Source organism: Bemisia tabaci, unplaced genomic scaffold (genome assembly GCF_918797505.1).
Source record: "Bemisia tabaci unplaced genomic scaffold, PGI_BMITA_v3".
NCBI lineage: Eukaryota > Metazoa > Arthropoda > Insecta > Hemiptera > Aleyrodidae > Bemisia > Bemisia tabaci.
Genome location: NW_027311739.1, coordinates 338,452 through 357,993, shown reverse-complemented (window position 1 = coordinate 357,993; position 19,542 = coordinate 338,452). Strand labels below are relative to the sequence as shown.

General features: G+C 40.6%; 3 protein-coding genes across 3 annotated transcripts in view; 1 reads left to right on the top strand and 2 right to left on the bottom strand.

Moving 5' to 3' along the window:
- The first annotated feature begins 706 nt into the window (after positions 1 to 706).
- On the top strand, positions 707 to 6,756 carry LOC140225781 (dynein regulatory complex protein 9-like). Its single transcript, XM_072305692.1, has 6 exons — positions 707 to 937; positions 1,707 to 1,947; positions 4,142 to 4,348; positions 5,108 to 5,239; positions 6,296 to 6,424; positions 6,748 to 6,756. The coding sequence occupies exons 1-6, from the start codon at positions 792 to 794 to the stop codon at positions 6,754 to 6,756; spliced, it is 864 nt and encodes a 287-aa protein (XP_072161793.1). The 5' UTR covers positions 707 to 791.
- On the bottom strand, positions 6,345 to 13,244 carry LOC140225780 (uncharacterized). The gene is made up of 3 exons (XM_072305691.1): positions 12,929 to 13,244; positions 10,877 to 11,063; positions 6,345 to 9,297 (listed from the first exon to the last, which is right to left on the bottom strand). The coding sequence occupies exons 1-3, from the start codon at positions 13,242 to 13,244 to the stop codon at positions 8,709 to 8,711; spliced, it is 1,092 nt and encodes a 363-aa protein (XP_072161792.1). The 3' UTR covers positions 6,345 to 8,708.
- Positions 13,245 to 13,951: 707 nt separating this feature from the next.
- The window catches only part of LOC140225775 (alpha-actinin, sarcomeric-like), an 86,779-nt gene continuing 81,188 nt past the window's right edge, over positions 13,952 to 19,542 (bottom strand). The window contains exons 2-4 of the mRNA XM_072305685.1: positions 15,747 to 15,981; positions 15,067 to 15,241; positions 13,952 to 14,154 (exon numbers count right to left, since the gene is read on the bottom strand). Of these exons, the coding sequence (XP_072161786.1) occupies positions 14,085 to 14,154; positions 15,067 to 15,241; positions 15,747 to 15,981 (480 nt within the window). The 3' untranslated portion in view covers positions 13,952 to 14,084. The remainder of the gene's footprint in view (positions 14,155 to 15,066; positions 15,242 to 15,746; positions 15,982 to 19,542) is intronic.

Below are 19,542 nucleotides of genomic sequence, written 5' to 3'. Positions count from 1 at the left end.
TAAATGCCAGGACGTTAAAACTTCAGACGTGGTACAAAAAGTAAAAGTACAAATTAGACGGACTTAAGTAACCTTAAGGAGTGAAGAGACATCGTCACCTTCCAGGCAAAGTATCACAAGCGCCATGCGACGTTTAAAAATTTCCGCCGTCATTTTATTTTTTTACTGAGAAATTGTTGGTTAAATCTGTTCGAAAATTTCACTAAATTTTATCGGCAGCACAAAGAAAATTCGGTGTAATTTTCGGACAGCTTCGTTGAACAATTTCTCTGTAAAAAAAATATAATGGCGGAGGAAATTTTTAAACGTCGCATGGCGCTTGTGATACTTTGCCTGGAAGGTGACGACGTATTTACCCCTCTATAGGCGACGTAGGTGTTTTCGTCTACTTAGTGGTTTTCTTGTCTGCATCCAGAGTTTTAACTGTCGGCAATTAAAGCAATGTTGCGGAAAGTCGGGATCGCCAATAAATGCTACGAATGATGAACATTCATATTTTCCTATGTTATCGTCAAAAGTGAAACGACTCATATGAGGCATCAACTACTCGCACTTGCATGGAATTCTTTTGTCATATTGATATTTTTGTTGCCGGTAATATATTACGACACGCGCGCAACAGAACAATCCTAGCTAACCCGACGTTACAATATGATTAGGTATCTGGTTGCCTTGGCGACCCATGGTAAACAGTCGGAATATTGAAACCGGAAGTGTTACACGTGTCCGCTGCCTGAAAATCGAAACAATTCTTAACGATAGAGATCATTTCGATTTAAGATGTTGTGTAAATGGCTTTGAAATTTCAAAATCCGATTGAAATAGCCAGTCTGGTGTGCGTTTTGGAGGATGCCGTGAAGAAACTCATCATAGTAGAAAAACTTCATAAGCCAGCAGTGAGAGCAAATTCTCAGAGGGGAAACGCTTTTCTTACTCGGTAAAATTCCTTTATTCTAGGTACACTGAAAAAAATTGTAATGTATAGTGAGAGTCCATATACAGCTTGGATAATCTAAAGGTATGAACTGCTCGTACATACCGTCTGGCTTTCACGACTACAGCAGAGATGTGCCGTAAACATATCGTGTATGGAAAAGCATGTGTATGAACTTACCGTTCATACGGTATGGACTCTGGGTCCATTCGGTATAGGCTCTGGGTCCATCCAGTATAGACGCTGGGTCCATACAGTATGGAATGAACTCAGAGTACATACTCATCGTATGTAATATTTGTTCATACTAAAATGGACTCTATCTCTATTCATAGGTCGGCATCAAATTTTTCACAGGTCTGTATGTGGCCCCGACCCATGATTTATGAAGCGTGAGTGCATACATTTTTTTCAGTGTACCTAAAAGTAGTCGAGCAATATGGTTTTTCCGGCTAAAAAATTAAACCTGAAATATAATTCAGTGTCATTTTAAAAATTTCAAAAATTGACCATTTGAAAATATTTTAACGTTAAAGGTGCATCATGTTGCATTACCTAGGTGAGGAGAAATTCATATAAGAGTAACTCCAGGTTGACGGTTTCCTGTTCATCTTCACGATAATTTCCTTTGAGAAAGTGAACCGACTATTTTCAAACGCATTAATCGACAAGTATTGTTCTCTTAACATTACAAACAACATAATAAGGAACACGTTTATAACACAGAGACAAAGCTTGGTTAAATTCTATAGGGATGTTGTTCATATTTCAGGAATTCGACAACTCAAATTCTGCGCATAACCCGAGATGAGCTCTTGGAAAGTGGTTCTTACCGTTGCCTCAAAGCTTATGTTCAAAAACAGTCGAATCAACAACACAAAAATGCCAACTTAAACGAATCACATTCGCAGGTTTTAGTGGAAATCAAGAATGCCAAAAAAAGTATTGAAGACATCACTAGATCAGGAAAACAAGCTTTGCAAGAGGAGACAAACACGATCTCAGAGATCGTGGTAAGTATCGTACTTTTGTTATAAATGTGGCTTGGAATAGTTCGGCATTTTTTTTTTTTTTTTTTTTTTACAAAAGAGGCAAAATTTTCAAAGCCGTAAATATGATGCTCCATGAATTGCAAGCTCACGCCTCGCGCCATGGCACCTTCAATTTTGCAGATGCAACACGGACATCCATCAAGCATGAATAGTTGTATCTCTGCGCCGTCATTAACAAGCGTCCTTTCCCTTGTTCTATTTCCATATCGACGGTGTGAGACGGCAATCACATAACTCGTGTGCGGTGTCTGCAAATCTCCGTCTCCATGTCATTTATTTAAAAGGAGAAAATGACAAATTGATATCATTCCTTGAAGTTTTTGCAGAATTTTCTTCGCAGAGAAAAGAAAAATCATGGCAGTTTTAAAGAATTGCCGTTGAGTAGTCTTCCGTTTAAAAAATAAAGTATGATAGGAAGTCTGCGACGTCGCAAACCGAGTTATGTGATTGCCGACTTACACCGTCGATATTGTGTTTGTTTTATTCGTAGTGGTACTTCAAAGGCTACATGAGCAACACAGGTGAAGATAGGACATGGTGTAAATGGGCCCTTTTTTTTTTAATCTTTCCTCCTGAATCTGAGCAGCTCCTCATGTCAGCATACAACGGATTCACGCCTCGCGCCATAGCATCCTCAATTTTGCAGATGCAACATAGACGATCATCCAGCGCGAATAGTTGTAATTGAGGTGTCTCTTATTTTTGAAATTTTAGAAAAGTCAAGGTTAACTTTACATTCAGTTTAATATGCTACGATGTGTCCAAATTAATAACCAATTTTTAAAAGAAGTAAACGCGTCGAAGAAACTTGCTTTGGCGATAGTTGTGTCGTGCCAGTAAATATTTTCTTGACGATTACTCTTGGGAATCCCAAGCAGTGGCGTGGCGTGAATTGCGATATATCGATTGTTACGCCATTTAAACCTATGAAAAAGGATCGATAAACAGGGTGTTCGCAGCGAACACCTTAATAATCGATTCTTTACCATAGGTTTAAATTTCATAACAATCGATATATCGCAGTTCACGCCACGCCACTGTTCCCAAGTCGGGTCAAATTGACCTAACTACTTCTTCTAGGACGACGGCTCTTTCTTTATATCGACGGTGAAACTACCAAACCACGTATCCCGGTTTGCAGCGTCGCAAACTTCCTGTCACACATCCTTTTTTAAATGGAAAACTACTCAACCTTAATTCGTGAAAACGCCGTGATTTTTCCTCTTCGCGCGGAGAAAAATCTGTGAAAATTGTAAGGAATGAAATTGATTTGATCTTAAGATGGCGGCACTTCACTGGAAAGCACTGTTTTCATTGGCTCTCATGCATCTACGGCTGTTTTGAAAAAAAAAATGTGTCATTTTTTGTGCACTTACTGCTTTTACGCACGTCTAGTTTTCATTAAATTAGGATGAATTTTGCTGTTTTAGCTGTGTCAGTCATTTCATCTAAAAGAGTTTAGACGAATTTTGAAAAAAACTCGATTTCGAAAATTTTGCACTTACGGCTCTCTTCGCTATCACGGCAGGGCTGGCGCCAGTCGCCAGACGACAACAATCGGCACCCGAACCGAGCTTCGTTCGGAACGCTTGTCGGCGCGGCGCGGCGGTCCCGCGACTTTGCCGCGCGGCATCTTCGCGCGCGAAAATGACGCGGCGCGACAGCCACCGGAACCGAGGCTTTAAGCAGGTTCCTAGAGCACACCCCATCTTTTTCAATCGTCTATAGTTCTGGTTAGCAGAATAATACGTCCATATGAATGGCGACAGCCGACGCACAGTAGATCGAGTCAATTGGAGAGGTTGGACATGAAATTTTTAACCATAACTGCAAATTTAATGTTTATTTCGTCATATTTGAAATTCAAGAGATGGTTCTGGAAGAAAATTTCCCGAGAATTTGAATGGAACCACTTTTAGGACCTCAAAGTGTTGTAAGAACGGAGTTCTAAGAGTTAAAAGTTTCCGAATTTTGTCCGAGCTCTCCTATTGACTCGATCCACCGTGCGACGGATAGGAGGTCCGTGCGCTACGGCCGCGGCAGGCGGCTGTTTCCTCTGAATAACGATTTCAAATCGAAAGTTAATAAAGTATTAAGTATTTCATTCCCGGATGAAATAAAATTAAAATTGTCCTTTTTTATTTTGATAACGTAGGACGATATTCAAGGAGAGCTCTCGTGTAACGCAGCGCGAATGAGTTTAGCAGAGCGATGGGAAGATGCTCGAGAGCAGCAGAATATGTTCAAGTGTCAAATGGAAGAGGCGAAAATCGAAACGAAAGTCCAGGAAGCGGTCGCTGCCATCGATTCTGAACATCGAGTTGACGCTGAGATAGAAAACTACCTCCATCTTGCTATTGCGGTACGGAACAAAGGAGAAGTATCGTTGATGTAATGGTGCAACCTCCTACCAAAATTGCACCGAATTGCCTGTGTCACACTATCAAAGCTAGCCATCAAAATATCAAGGTCAGGTGTTGTGATTGGCTAATTCGATGACTTGGACCAATCACAGCTCTGGACCTTGACATTTTGATGGAGAGTATTTTGATAGTCTGACACAGGCTATCTCACTCGTCTACAGCCCCGTCTGACAGAAATACGTCAAAATTACCATCACGTTCATTGAAGGCGAAGTCGATAGAATGAGAGACACGCAGTAAGGTAGTAAGCATAGTCATCGACGGGTATTCCTTGCCGGGACTAAGCGAGAGTAGCAAAACTACTGCATACGACTATTCGTACTCCTAAGCCGCTCAAATTGCCGTCTCGCTTGTTGAAGGCGCACTCAACAAAATGAGGGGCCCGCAGTCATGGGCAGATCATACATTTTTCGGGAAGGGGGTGGCACAAGGGCACCTCATCAGGGGGGGTCTAAGATGGCACAAAAAGACTTTCACTCCACTCAGAAGTATCTGCGGGATATTACATGGTCTCCTGGATGAGGTCATCGAAGGTTTCAAGGATGTTACGTGTATTTTAGACACACACTGTCTAGAATATTTTTGTTTTAAAATATTTTTTACTTCATTTTGCGTATTCATTATATGCCTTTTCTGTCTAAAATTTATTTTTGCATTTAAGATGAGTTATGATGTGCACATTGGCATCTGTTGGTTAGAAACTGAAAGATGAGATTGAAAATTGGACGAAGCGGTATGATGAGGAAATCGCCGAGCGTGAGGCTGAATTAGCATCCTTGATGGAAACAAGGAACGCAGCATTGGAGAAACTAGAGCGGTTAAATTCAGAGGTGAGTAATTTCGTCGATTTTTCTTAAGGTTCGGACAGGAATAATATCTTCCATGGAAAACCCATGCGGTCTATTTCCGTCAGCTGTGTCTAGTCTACATTTGAATGGATGTCGCCTGCGATTTGTTGGTTTACTTTTACGAATTTATTCATGTTTTTTAAAAGCCATTAAGCCAATATTTTTGCATAATCTTTCACGAAGAACACTGGAAAAAAAACACATTGGATCTACAGTCCAGACTCTTAAAAACATTGACAAGAAAAAGTACTCTTGATTCAATCAGAATCCAGCTTAAATCAAGAACCAAGCCTCATAATTTAAGCGGATTTCGTTTTGATTCAAGCAAAAATCCGATTGAATCGAGAGTATTTTTTCTTGTCAATGTTTTCAAGAGTCTAGACTCCAATGTGTTTTTTTTTTCCAGTGAATAGTCTTGAAAGAAAATGCAAGTTTTCGATGTGTATCAATTATTGGCTCTCTGCTATAAAAATTAATTATGCCATTTGCGCCAGTCATAAGTTAGAAAGAAGTTGTACAATTTTACCAACATTGCAATGCTCTTGGTTTCTATTTGCAAAATGCAATCCAAAATACCTACGGTTGAATTTCGAATTTGTTTGTCGACCAACAGCGCGCATGTGTCTGCATGCAAGTGTGACACACTATTACCAATTCTCTGGAGACTTGAACGCAAGGATAGAAAAGTTAGACGAGTGATTTTTTATTACAAGGCTCCGTTTATAAAATATGTAACGCTAAATTTCGGATTTTCGAACCAAAAGTGGGCATGTTGTATGTATGCATGCGCATACGAGACACACAATCTCAATTATTTGGAGACTTTACGAAAGGTTAGAAAAGTTAAACAAGTAATTTTTGTTATAGGGGGCCGCTCATAAAAAAAGTAATTCTGGTCCGTTCTCTTGTCTCACAAACAGTCCCAGTTACCCTCTCTTTCTTTTGCTCCCCTCTTCTTTCACTCTCATCTTTCGTGCTTACTTTGTCAACTTATTAGTGACTGATGAACTTATTTTCTTGAAATTTTGCTCTTTAAAGTTTACGGGGCGGCAGAAGGAAATAGAAGACTACTTGGCGACGAAAGAGGATCTCAGGCGATCTAAGGAGAGAGAAGAATATTTGAACAAGATGGCGACGAAAATCCAAGCTTGGTGGCGGGGCACAATGGTACGAAGACATTTAGGGCCATACAAGTATTTCAGTAAAATAGCACGTCCTCAAAAAAAAGGGAAGGGGAAGAAAAAGTAAATTCAACAGGATCTTTCAGATTTATACTATACTGGCATTCAAATTTTAATATAGACTGCGGCTCTTCTCGCAGATCGCAATTCATATCGTGAATTTTGCCATGATTAAAAAAATGAAAAAAGAGATGCGTTTAGTTTAAAATTTAAAACAAAATGTATTTCATAACTCTTCAATGAATGTACAAACATAAAATGTAATTATTTGATTTAGAAGAAACAATTGATTATTCTCATATTTGGCAGTATCCTTGACTTAATGATGAAATTACATGGATAGTGAAATATACATGATCATGATCACCATGCACTTAAATAGTGGGAAATTGGCCACTTATTAGAATATACAAGACTTGGCCAGAAGACAAGCGTACCTACGTATTAAATCTTGAACTAATTTACAGAAAAAAGTTTGTTATTTGTCTCTCTTATCTTTTCTCCTTGTGATACATATTTTATCCCAATACTTTTGATAATATAATTAATAAAAACAGACAGAGGTTATATATCTCTGCTGATCTTAAGTATTTCAGCTAAGCAATGCTTGTTGTGAACATCATTGATTAGCTTTTCTCCTTTTCTTTTTTGATTGAAAAAATATCCAAGATAGAATAATAATAGACGCAGGTATTTAAATCAAATAGACCATATTTGTATAGTGCCTTGGGCCTTGAAGCCCATATTGATTCATGTGCGACAGGGTAAACAGTGCCCGTGTCACAATAGAGACGGTCTTTCTTAATTTGAATACGTCCAATTACAGGTCTTATGAATATCGTTTAGAGATAACTGCGATTCACCTCCTTTTTTCTCAAGAGCTATCCAATGATTACATATTGCTGATCATTTTATGAGCTCTGAAGATTGTGATGATTGTATTAGTAAACAAAAAGAAACACGGGGAAATTTAATGGTACATATCCTCTGAAAGTTACTGGCGAAATATTTTTCAAAAAGCCTCGGAAAAATATAATTTCTAAGAAATTAGTTTAAAAGTTTGAAAAAATAGAAAATAATCCATATACGTACGTTAATGTGACCGTCCCAAGGAGAGGGAACCGCAGTCCTAAAAAAGTTAAAATTGAGTTATTGGTATATCATCGCTGAAAAGAATTTTTCACGAACTTTTTTGGCACAAAAAACGTCCAACAATGTAAATCCAGGTCCAGTCTGTCAGTTTGATGTTTACGGTTAAAAAAATTACGCAGTTTGAAACACCATGTTCGGAGGTCAAAATTGTTGGATCGAAATGCAATATCACGCCGTCTATCGACACAGAAGTGGAGAAAATAACAGCTCGCAGATATTCTTTTGGGATACCAAAGAGCAATTTTTGTAGATTAAACAAAAGTTTAATACTCATTTTTTGACCTGACGCGACAAAAATAACTCTGTTAATAAAAATCGTCCCATTTCCGTGAACGGTCACAAACGTTCACAAAAAAACACCTGACAGTAGAAATAATGATATTTTTGAGGGTTTCATTCAATTTTTTTAAGTCATCGTAATATATAGAAACAAGGGTCATTTACTCTCCGCATCTATTCTCACACTCACAAGTTCAAGAACACATAGATACCGATAAATATTTTGCTCTGGCAAAGTCTGAGCCATGACTTCACGATGATCACTGATCAGTTATACTGTAAACTTTTTATATCTATAAAAATACGTCGAAAACTTGGCAGAGGGACGGGAATACAATTACGACTGTCTAAAATCTGTACATACGAGTTAGCCAATTGGAAGACATGAAAAGCGACGCGACATACATCTAAATACAGGCAGACCTTGAAAGAAAAAGGTTAATTTACGAAGGTTTTATGCATAGAGTACATAGAGTCGTAATGTAAGTGGGAGAGCTGGCGCCACTTTTAAGCATTTTCCATGTCCCGAATTCCGAGACTCCTGTGTGACGCCGGGTCACTTTTTCGATACATAATCGATTGTTTGCGATACACGGGTACCCGGCCATCCGATGACAACAACAACAAACAACAACAACAGAGGAGATAGGAATTACCACGTATTCCACACCGCCATTTTGGATCGAAAATGTATCGAAAAAGCGACCCGAACTCGGCGCACACCGGGCTCGGAATTCGTCGAGCAGAACATGGCGCCAGCTCTCCCATTTACATTACGACTCTATGTACTCTATGGTTTTATGTGAATAAGATAATCTTTAGAAGAAATCTTCTGGATTTTAAGGTGGAGAACTACTGCTGTCCGGCTGTATTTGCTGCGTCTCGACGTCTCCGTAGGCGATAGTGAACACACTCTTCTTCTCCAGCAACTCCTGGTGTTTGTGGACGATGTTCTGCGGGCCCTTCGAGTGGTTCGCCATGACGATCCCTGAATCTATCTCGTCCTCGGATCCCTTTACAAGAACACCGTTGCCCATGCTTTTCGGGCCATTTTTCGCGGGCGTACTCTTGAGCAACTGCGATCTCGACCTCACGGGTGTGGCGCCAACTTTTGCTTTCTGCTCGTCTTTTCGTTTCCCGGTCGCTTGCCAATCGGCGCCCTCTTTTTGAGCCTTTTCCTTCAGCCTCAACTTTCCGTCCACTCCGGTTGTCTCCAGGCAATTCCTGTTCCTGGAGAGAAACCTGGCTTTCAAGGACTTCGGGATGTAATCCTGGGTGCGCAGCTGCTTCTCCAATACTTCGGGGTGGATCTCGGCACAGGATTGAGCCTTCTTCAGGCCGGATTCCTCGAGCTCTTTCGCCCTGGCTTTGGCGACCCTACTTCTCAGGTCACGCTCGCTGCCGCGCAGAAGGGTGTCTTCGCGAAATCTGGAAAGACGTATAACGATTAAAGACAGTTTGACCGGAACAAAATTCCTCTAAAAATAATCCACGGCTGAAAATTGTTTAATACAGGTTAAATTAGGCACCTATTTCAATACTACGGGATACGCTCCGGATTCAGGAACCATGGCTTTATCAAATGGTTGTGCAACGAGGACGGGGGTTCACAGCCGATAAATGGACTACATTTTGCAATCTGGAACTATAATTTATAGCTCGGTTTAAAAACGACGTATAAGCTATTAGTTTCCCTATGCACATAAGTGTTTTTCCAGAAGAGCCAGAATTTATAGTTCCAAATTGCAAAATGTAGTCCAAATATGGTTCTTAGACCCTAGCCCCCCCCACCCTCATTGTATAATGTATACCAGGAGGTTCCCAAAAAAATGAATGGGGGTGCAAATCATGTCTGATATTGAACGCTAGCATTAATGGGAAATAAAAACCACTTTGTGATGGTCTTACCATGATCTATGGTAAGAAACTGATGGGCAACTGGTAGTCGAAAGACACTCGAGAGCCTCCTCATCGAAGTAAATAAGGAAAGTAAAATAGGATTTCCTTCATTTTTTAGAATAAAAAGAAAGAAACCCAGATTCTGCCTCTGGGCAGGGGTACAACTGAAGCAGAGAAGTGAAAATAGAAAAACACTCTCTTTATAATTTATTTTACAATTTATTTCGATGTATATGAACTAACCTCTTTAATTTTTGGGGTTTTGTCTGGTTTAAAAAATATTTCCTAGACATTTCGAGGCAAGAAAACGGTTGATTTTCACCTTCATTATCTCCTACTGCCAACTGACTCGGGCAACTTCATGTTTGTCAAGCCTCCAATAAACAGTCGAGACTGTCATTTCTTTCATAATTTTTCGTTCCCAAAAGACAGCGCTATGCCCTAAAAAAATAAATATATATATAAAAACCCCATGGTAATTTCATTTCGAAAGATGGAATTTAGGTGGAAGTTTTGAGATCCCACAATGGAGATGCGTGTTTTCCTATTTTCATATAATCGATTTAAAATAATTGCCAAACCCAAATAAGGAACAATGCTCGATTGAGAAGCCTGCCAACGTTGTTGTGAGGCGCGATTTGACTCACGTGGAGAATTGCGTTTCTTGTGACCGGGCAATTCTAAATTCCCGTAACCAATGTGAAATAAAAATGGTAACATCTTAGTTGGGAGTTGAATTCAGTAATTTTCGATGCAAGGTTCGTATTCCACGTGAAATTTTGATTATGAAACATGTATCCGAATGCTTAAACTCGGACCTTGCCTACACTGGGAAAAAAACACATTGGATCTAGAGTCCAGACCTCTTAAAACATCGACAAGGAAAAACACCTGATTCAATCAGATTTAAGCTTAAATAAAGAACCAAGCCTCTTAATTTGAGGCGGATTTCTTTTGAATTTAAGCTTAAATCTGATTGAATCAAGAGTCCATTTTCTTGTTCAGTGTTTTTTCAAGAGTCTGGACCTCTAGAAATTCGATGTGCTTTTTTTCCAGAGTAAGTGGTCCATTTTTCATAAAACCTTGAAAAATAATTGAATGAAAAAACCTTTGGCTGTTGATCAAGTCGGTGAGGCTTCTGGAGGAGCTGGAGTGGAGAGCTTTGTGCTTTCTGGCGTGTTTGTTGGCGCAGCTCTCCGGGGGCTCTCGCTCTCCTCGATGATGGGCGACTTGATGGGGCGGTTGTGGTTGTGGTTGCCTGGCCCTTGCCGTTCCCGCCGGAGTTGATGAGGATGCTGATGAGCCGCGCTTTGCGTCTCACGCCCCCGCCGCCGACCCCGCCGATGCCCCGGTGACCCTCGTCGCTATCGCTGCTGTCCCCGCAGTCGCTCTTTGCCTTCCGCCTCGGCGGCCGAACCCACGATGCGTCCGTCTGCGTCGCCTGGTTGCAGTCCGTCTGGGTCCCCATCGACAGCAGTGTGTTTCCTGCAAGAAATCAATCATCTCGATTCAACTCTTTGTAATAATAGAGTACCTACGTGGGGAAAGGACGGACTTGTCGAAATATGGAACTCTTACACGGTAAAAAATTTTGCGGCAGTATCCCTATACCCCGAAATTTTCAGCAGCTGAAGTCGAGATTGGCGGTCCCGGCTATCGAAATTCGGCAGAACTGCCGAAAGCTCGGCATATAGTGCTACCGAGCATTCGGCATGGTGCTACCGAGCATTCGGCATAGTGCTACCGAGCATTCGTCAGTTCTGCAAATATTCAGCCGCCAGGACCGCAAACGCTCAAGCTGCCAAAAATTTCGGGGTGAGGTAACTGCCTCAAATTTTTTTACGGCGCAGGGCCAGCCAAAAGGCAAATCTCAAAAAGGCAGCCAATCCTTTAACACAAAAAACACCAGGAAAATGCCGATGCCAATCTTCATATTCCAATATCACAAAGGATACCAATTAAAGACACCAATCCGGTATGGACGAGACAAGGTTATAACAATAAGTAAGAGTTCGGTCTCTAATAATCTCTTCGCCCAAATTCCCTAACGTGGCACATACTTGTATCCTCTTTTAGTCCTCTCCAAATAATGGCTGGCTTATTTTCTTATCTAATCGTTAAAGTCACTAAAATGCACGTCAATTTAAGGCCGGTTTTCAAACGATAGTATGTCTCTTGTGAGGGAAGCGCGAATAAGTGTGAATAATACTTTACATTTATAGTCTTGGTGTGCCAAGATTTCAATGTATATAAAGTATTCATTATGATAATTGTATATTATTTATAAATTATTCATTTGTTCTGAAAGCTAAATTAGTGACATTGCCATTCCCTTTTATTGTGTTATCGCCCCCATTCATACTTTCGTTAAGATTTATATACCCTTTGCTGTTGTCGGGAACCGAGACGTTTTCACGCCCCAATTCAGAGACTTCAACGATGGGATATAAAAAATGAACACATGATTACTATGAAAAAATGAATGGTCAAGAAACTGTTCTTGTTCGATCGATTTTGGTGAAACTTGGTAACAGGGGGTATTTTTTGACGAGAAACTCGATTTCTTGGTCAAATTTCCAAAATTTTAATATTCAAGGTGGCAAGCGTGGCCTATAGTGCTATGGTGGCTTTTCCAATAGAATCAATCCTTGTAATCAAGACAAATATATATATTTTTTGTTCATTTTCAAAATCAATTTACCCTCAGCTAATATAGAGCCCTAACCTTATTCGCGGAGGCATCGGCGAAGGCAGAGACAAGAGACCCTCCACTCGTATCTCGGCTATTGTGGAAGCTTTTACTTTCGGGACTTCAGCATTCTACTGTTGACTTACCTATACATGGTTGATGTTTAACAACGTGTTGGCAGTTTCGATTTGCAAACAAGTCGAAAAGGGCCGAAGTTTGTGAAACTTGTTTGGGTCATGACGTCCACCCGAAGCTCATCATCGACCAGGTAGGTAGGTCAACACCCGAAATTAGGGTGATGACTGATGCTCCCTAATAATTGTCCATAAGAAACTGTTGGATCCCCGAAAGTAAAATCTTCCACCTGTCGCTAGGAGGCCAGTAGAGGGTCTCTTGGCCTGATGGATTTTCGGAGTTTCACATCTGTCTACACTCTCGCTGTATAGGACCTCTAGTTGGAAACGGGGTTACCTGGAGACTCTGAGTATCGATGGCCTGGCGATTGCGGTGGCTCCTCTGCTGCTCCTCGATGAAGTAACCGCGTGAGGAGGAGGTTATTGGAGAGGAGGTTCTCGTTGATGCTGGAGACCTGCTCCTCGTTGCCCTCGCCGTCGATGAATCTCTGCATGATCATCTTCTTGCCGAGCTCCTCGCCGGTGGTGAGGCTATCGGCCTCCTTGCTCAGGTGGCTCGGGGCGGCCTCCAGGCTCTGGGCGCGCTGCTGCTGCTCGCCGTGCTCCCGCGTCCGGAGCCGCAGGATCTCCGCGTTGCCCTCCTTGATGAACATCTCCTCGTGGCTCGCCTTCTCCCAGCCGGGAGAGCGGCTCCGAGGTGCTCTCCTCGTAGCCGCCCCGCTCCTGATGCTCCCCGCCGCCGCCTTGCCTCACGCTCCCATTCCTCACGCTGACAACATAGACAGGTTTTAACATGATTGAGATATGTTCATGCTCCGCAGTCCGTGACAAATATCGACGGTGAAACTACCAAACCACGTATCTCGTTTGCGGTGTTTAAAAATCTACGCTCGCATTTATTTTTTTTGAAGTAGACCAAATCAATATCATTCCTTGAAATTTTCACAGAATTTTCTCCGCATGAAGAGGAAAAATCACAGAAATTTTCAAGACTGGACGTTAAGTAGTTTTTCATTTAAAAAATAAAGTATGACAGGAAGTCTGCTACGTCGCAAACCGAGATACGTGGTTTGGTAGTTTCACCGTCGATATACAATAATAACAATGGAGATGTTGCATGTGTGAGGGATTTGCGATTTGACTGTTGATTCTTATGTAAAAGTTCGCGAGAAACACGATGGTGCCACTGGTTTTCTCTGGAAATAACTCCCAAGCTCAAAAAAAGCTCTCAAGTTGAGGCCAAAATGGAGGGGATATCCCACCCTACCCTAAGAGTCCACCTCTACATCAAGACAAACTCTCCATGCAAAGATAGGCGCAAATACATTGTTCCGAATGCGTTACAAATACCTACAGAAGTGGAAAAAATAGAAAACGAGATAAGGAAAGAAAAAAACAAACCTTCAGGATCCAACATGCGGGGTATGTCGAGGAATTTCTCGGCGACATCGAAAGCTGTGTTGAGATTTTGTAGAGGGTTGTCTTTGGACAGCTTATTGTAATCGATTAAATCGGTGTCGGTGTCGATGAATCAAAGCGCAGAAAGCAAGACCATCCTTAAAACTAGAAAATAAAAGAAATTTCATTAGTTTTCTCACCCATAGTGAATTTTCAGCAGTAAAAAGAAAATTATGATCCTATTATTGAGGTCAACGAAATGATGAGAGGATAACTCCTCACTTATTCACCTTATGTAAACAAGAAATGAAAGAATAATTAATTCAGCTCATATTATAATAATACTGGTTTTATTTTGCCCACAAGCAATATTTATTTTTTTTTTTTGCTAAATCAATGGTATAGAAAAAGAGTTCCAGACTAATAGTGATTCAAGTTTTCGTGGCAAAATTGATAGTTCCATTCTGAAAATCGTAGAAAGTACTAAAAAAGATTGAGTCGAGAAGGGATTTAATTTATTTTTTTTCATTCATTTAATAAGTAAACGGTACAATATTTTTAAACCTAAACCATGATGTTCATTTGGAGATCATAGATGGAGATTTCCTCTGGTTTGCATTAAAGTTTTTTGGAAATCATGCTTAAAATTTTTACAAAATATTTTACGAGCAGAGAAAAAAATGTTGAGAGAAATGACCCTTGAATAACTTTTTTTAAACACTATAATAGACCAGGGAGTATGCAATTTTGCAAATGAAAGATACGTTCGTTTGTATCAAGTCTCGCCATTAATAAACACTTTGGTGATCTTTGCAGTGGCGTGGCGTGAATTGCGCGATATACCGATTGTTATGCTATTTAAACCTATGGTAAAGAATCGATTATTAAGGGTTCGCTGCGAACACCCTGTTTATCCGATCCTTTTCCATAGGTTTAAATGGCATAACAATCGATACATCGCAATTCACGCCACGCCACTAATTATGATAAACAGATGCCACTTCAATAACTGTAATAGGGACCCAGATTCTCAAATTGAAAGATGGCGAATAGGTAAAGCAGATGAAAGATTCTCACCTGAGATGGAAGTTCTGTACATTGACATTCTTGTACGGAGCTGTTTTACGCTGGCACCATAACAGTAGACCCTCCTTTGCAGTCATTTCCTCAACAGAAATGTCTTGGATGGCAAATCTAAGGATGATGGTCCAAATCATTCCTAACGTCATTTTCAGGTTTCCATCGACGATTTCTAGAAAAAATCAAAAATCTCCCATTAAAAAATCTTGTGAAAAATACACATAGAAAAAAATACAGAACCATTACGTTGACATTCACGGAGCTTCGAAAGAAAGCAATTGCAAAATCAATAGCGGCGATGTACGTAAATTTCTATTGTAAGGAGAGAGTAGAGAGTTTACGATACATTCCAGAGATTTTTGGGGGAAGAGAATACCCTACCACTTAACGATAAATGGAGGAGTACTCCACTATATATTTACTGCAAATTAACCTGATTTTGAATAAGATTACAAGAATTTTTAGGGCAAAATTTATCTTATTTAAAACAAACATTTGCCATTGATGTGATTGATTATTCTAGTTTCGCAGGAAAACCTCTTTTTTTGCTTTTTTGTGAGATACTAAGCTGGTTGAAATCGGAATTCCTTGGAGTTGTCGGAACTAAATTCAAAGATCTTCACGATTTCAAAAGACGGTTTTCCATTACCTAAAGGGACTTAGGATGATCTAGTTACCTTCTGCACCAATGGAAACGAGTTTGACTCCTTTGCTGGCGATGAAGTCCAGCGCTTTGTTGACGTTGGCGATTTTGTGGAACCTCATCTTGCCTCTGTCGGGCTTTGGTAGGGTTTCGCCGGAGATGACCTCCAGCAAGAGCATAAGCTTCAGCCCATTTCGAAAATCTTCTTCGATATTTTCTATCGCCGTGCCGGCTTTTCGAAGATGCGAGTTGCACCATGCTGTGAATGTCTGAAAACAAACAAAAAAACCCGCAAATTAAGAAAGATTATCTAGCCGGCAAAAGATGAGAATTTCAAAAGAAAGAAAGTATACTAACACTACGTATATATGTGGTCTTCGGTGTGCAGGATGATGAGCAGGGCCGGATTAAGGGGGTGGCCACATGGGCCGCGGCCCATGGCGGCAAATCTGGAGGGCGGCAAATTTTGCAATTCTTTTAAATGTAGGTATAAAAAAATATCGGATTTAGAAAAAAAAATTACAAACGAGAAAAGGCGACAAAATCTCTCATTTCCTGAGAGTGTAGTAATTTTTAATTTTGTCGTCTTACGATAATACAAGAGACAGCACCTTTAATTAGTTGAGTTAAGAGAGAAACCAAACACGCAATTTGGCCTGGAACGGCGCGGCGCAGAGAGGAATGATGACGAGGACTTGAGATGAAAAGGAGAAGCCATCGGCGCGGCGATCGGCATGTAACACATATCAGCGCCTACAAGACTGCACGAATACTTCACGCATTGCATTAAACGCAGTGCGTTCGTTGGGTCATTGCGGTCAACGTGAAACGGATAGCGCCTACGAGGATGCATGAATACTTCACGCATTGCGCCAAACACGGTGCGGTCTGCGCGGCGCGGCGGCGGAGGTTAAAATCATTAAACCACATTCATGTTTGTTCTTTCATAATTTTTTCGTTCATTTCTCATGAATGGAAGGCCTCGTCCACACAGAGATAGGTTTACAAAACTTAACTTTTGCTAAAAGTGTTGACAGTGCATCCCCAAATAATGTGTTCAACACGAGTAAACGCGTCTTATGCACCCCTCCCCCGCTGGCACGTTCACTTGATGGTTTTTATTGATGTTTCAATACGAATGAGAAGGGGGCGGCAAAATACAGGCGGCCCATGGGCGGAAAGTAGGTAAATCCAGCCCTGATGATGAGGATAAAAAAATCGAGAACAGTAGGCAGAGACAGTACCGAGCACTTAAAAAAGAGAACAGCGGTCCCGAATCTTGAAGCATATGAGAGGAATGTTCATAAATTCAATAGACACGAAAAAACCAATTGATTTCATAAATGTATTTTTCGGAGAGCAGCTTCAACAGGCGTCAGAAGAATTTCGAGGAAAATATTTTGGACTTTTTTCTCAGCCTTTGAACTCGCTCCCAGACTTCTGAGCCTATCGTGCCAAAATGTCTTATGTAATAGTGCTTATGTAAACATGTCCAGCAAACAATTCGTGCACTATGAGTAAATGCCTGCGCTACAAAATTTCAAGTATGATAGTAAGTCCTTCAACAGCAAATTTCCACAGCATTTCTACCCGTCAAAAAATTTTCAAAATAAGAAGTATCAAAAAATAGCGAAAACATCTACAAACACGCAAAATAATTGTTCAATAAGATGAACGAGTATAAAATTTAATTTTTATGATCGGAGATTTGCCGTTGGAGGACTTTTTATCACGCTGGAAATTTGTAATGCAGACCTTTACTCACGGTGGACATATTTTTAACCGAACATACATGGGCATTGTAACAAGAAAAATTTTACTTAAGAAATTTCAACGAGCGGACATTTGGACGGAGTTAAACAGAAAGGAACCAAGCCACATCGAGATCGAACCGAGAAAAGGAGGTTTAAAGTTTGGCTCCTACATAAGACTCATTGTAAAAGATAAACTTTAAGTTCAATTTCTGCAAAGTTTGCTCCTGCAAAAACTTTGAATTTTTGGCGATAGATAGTAGAGCAGTGCTTGAGTTCAAAACCACTCACAACTCAATTTTTTCAAAAATGTGAGTTGGTTCCTTTCTGCTTAACTCATTCCATTTATGACTGGATATTTTCATGAGGTCACCGGACTTTTCCAAATCCGTACATCGGGATCGCGATATCCTGATTAGTGACATCACAGCTATTTTCGCAGCGGCTCGGTCGATAAGAAGAAAATAAACAATGTGACATGACAAAGGAGACAAGAGAGCCTCGTTTTGCATCCAGGAGGAATAATCATCCAGGAAGATCGCTCCTGAGTCAGGCGTTATAAAACCGCATCACATTGTTTTCTGCCTGCGCTAATTGCCCGATTGCGGTGATCCGGAGGACTGCGCGATTCGTGATTCGCGAAAACCGCGGATCTAAGCGCGCTTTTCGTGGGAGTTGCGTTGTTCTTGCAAGACTCGCGTCCAGCCGGACATCGTGCAATACATACTGCCAATAGTCAATCGCTGGCGAAATTGCGTAACGAATCGCCGCGCGATTGCGCTCTCCGCAATGCGGTGGTGTGCTGCTGCCTCGAGAAGAGAAGACACGAGTATCGTTGCTCCTGACGTTCCATCGAGCTCAGTTCGTTTCCCATCGGATCGAAGAAGTCGGCAACTTCATTCAGAGCCGGGTGTCCAGTATTTTTTAATTTTGAAAAATCCTGATATTTTCCTGATTTTTCCTGATATTTTATAAAAAATTCCTGATTTTTTTATTTTGAAAATTTCTGATATTTTCCTGATTTTTCTCGTAAAAACTATATTTATTGCATAAATGCATGCGGAAACTAAATTTTCTGACAAAATGAGAAAAATTCCGGATAAAACGTCCGATTTTTCCGATTTTCCTGATCGGCCAAAATTCCTGATATTTTCCGGTTTTTCCTGATGCTAGACACCCTGCAGAGGGACAACAGGACTCAGAAACCAAAATTCCTCCGCTTTACCCTCACTAACTGGACGGCTTTCTTTGGTTACGAAAGAATCCTTGACTTATTCTGACGATCTCTTTCTAGGAGAAATGAGCCTACCGCTCAGTGCGCGGTCTCGGTCTGTTCTCCGAATGAAAAAAAAAAAATTCCCGTAAATTTATTCCCAAACTTCCAAGGTTTTCATGTTAAAACTGCACTATCCACGAGGGGCTGATTGCGCGTTCCCTATCTATGAGGGGCTGACCAGCCGTTCCCTGTTATCTATAAAGAGCTGATTATTATTAGCCCTTTACTCGCAGGGCTCTCCTCCAGAGACTATAAACACAAAAGGAGGCTTAATGAACTCATAATTAGATTTTTGCACTTTAAGGCTGTCAATTGATCGTTGCATGAAGTCATGTTGGTGAAAGAGCTTTCGCCTTCTAGGCAGTGAGAATTTCGTTAAGCGTGGGATCGAATTCCACTGGGGAGCTATGTCGTGAGAACCGATTCCTGCTGACGATTTCAGAACGGTGAAAAAGAAATTCAAAACAACGCCTCGTAAAATTTTGCCATCTCTGATTTTTTTCTCTCCTGTCTGTCTACCTCGGAACTATCTTAGTCAATGGGCTGCATTTAAAAGAGAGAAACCAGGCCAACTTTTTTCGGGGGAAAAAAGAAAGTTAGGAGTAGTTTTGAGCTTATAAATTGGCCCCTTATTTTCCTAAAAGTCGAGACAAAATATTTGGAATGTGAAAAATATCTCTGACATTGATTCTCACGGAAAAATATAAAACTGTAGATTCATTTTTCTCGGTTTATCGATCGATTATCATCAATCATGATGTGACTTGTTCCTTTTCTGCTTAACTTTGTACAAATCTCAAAAA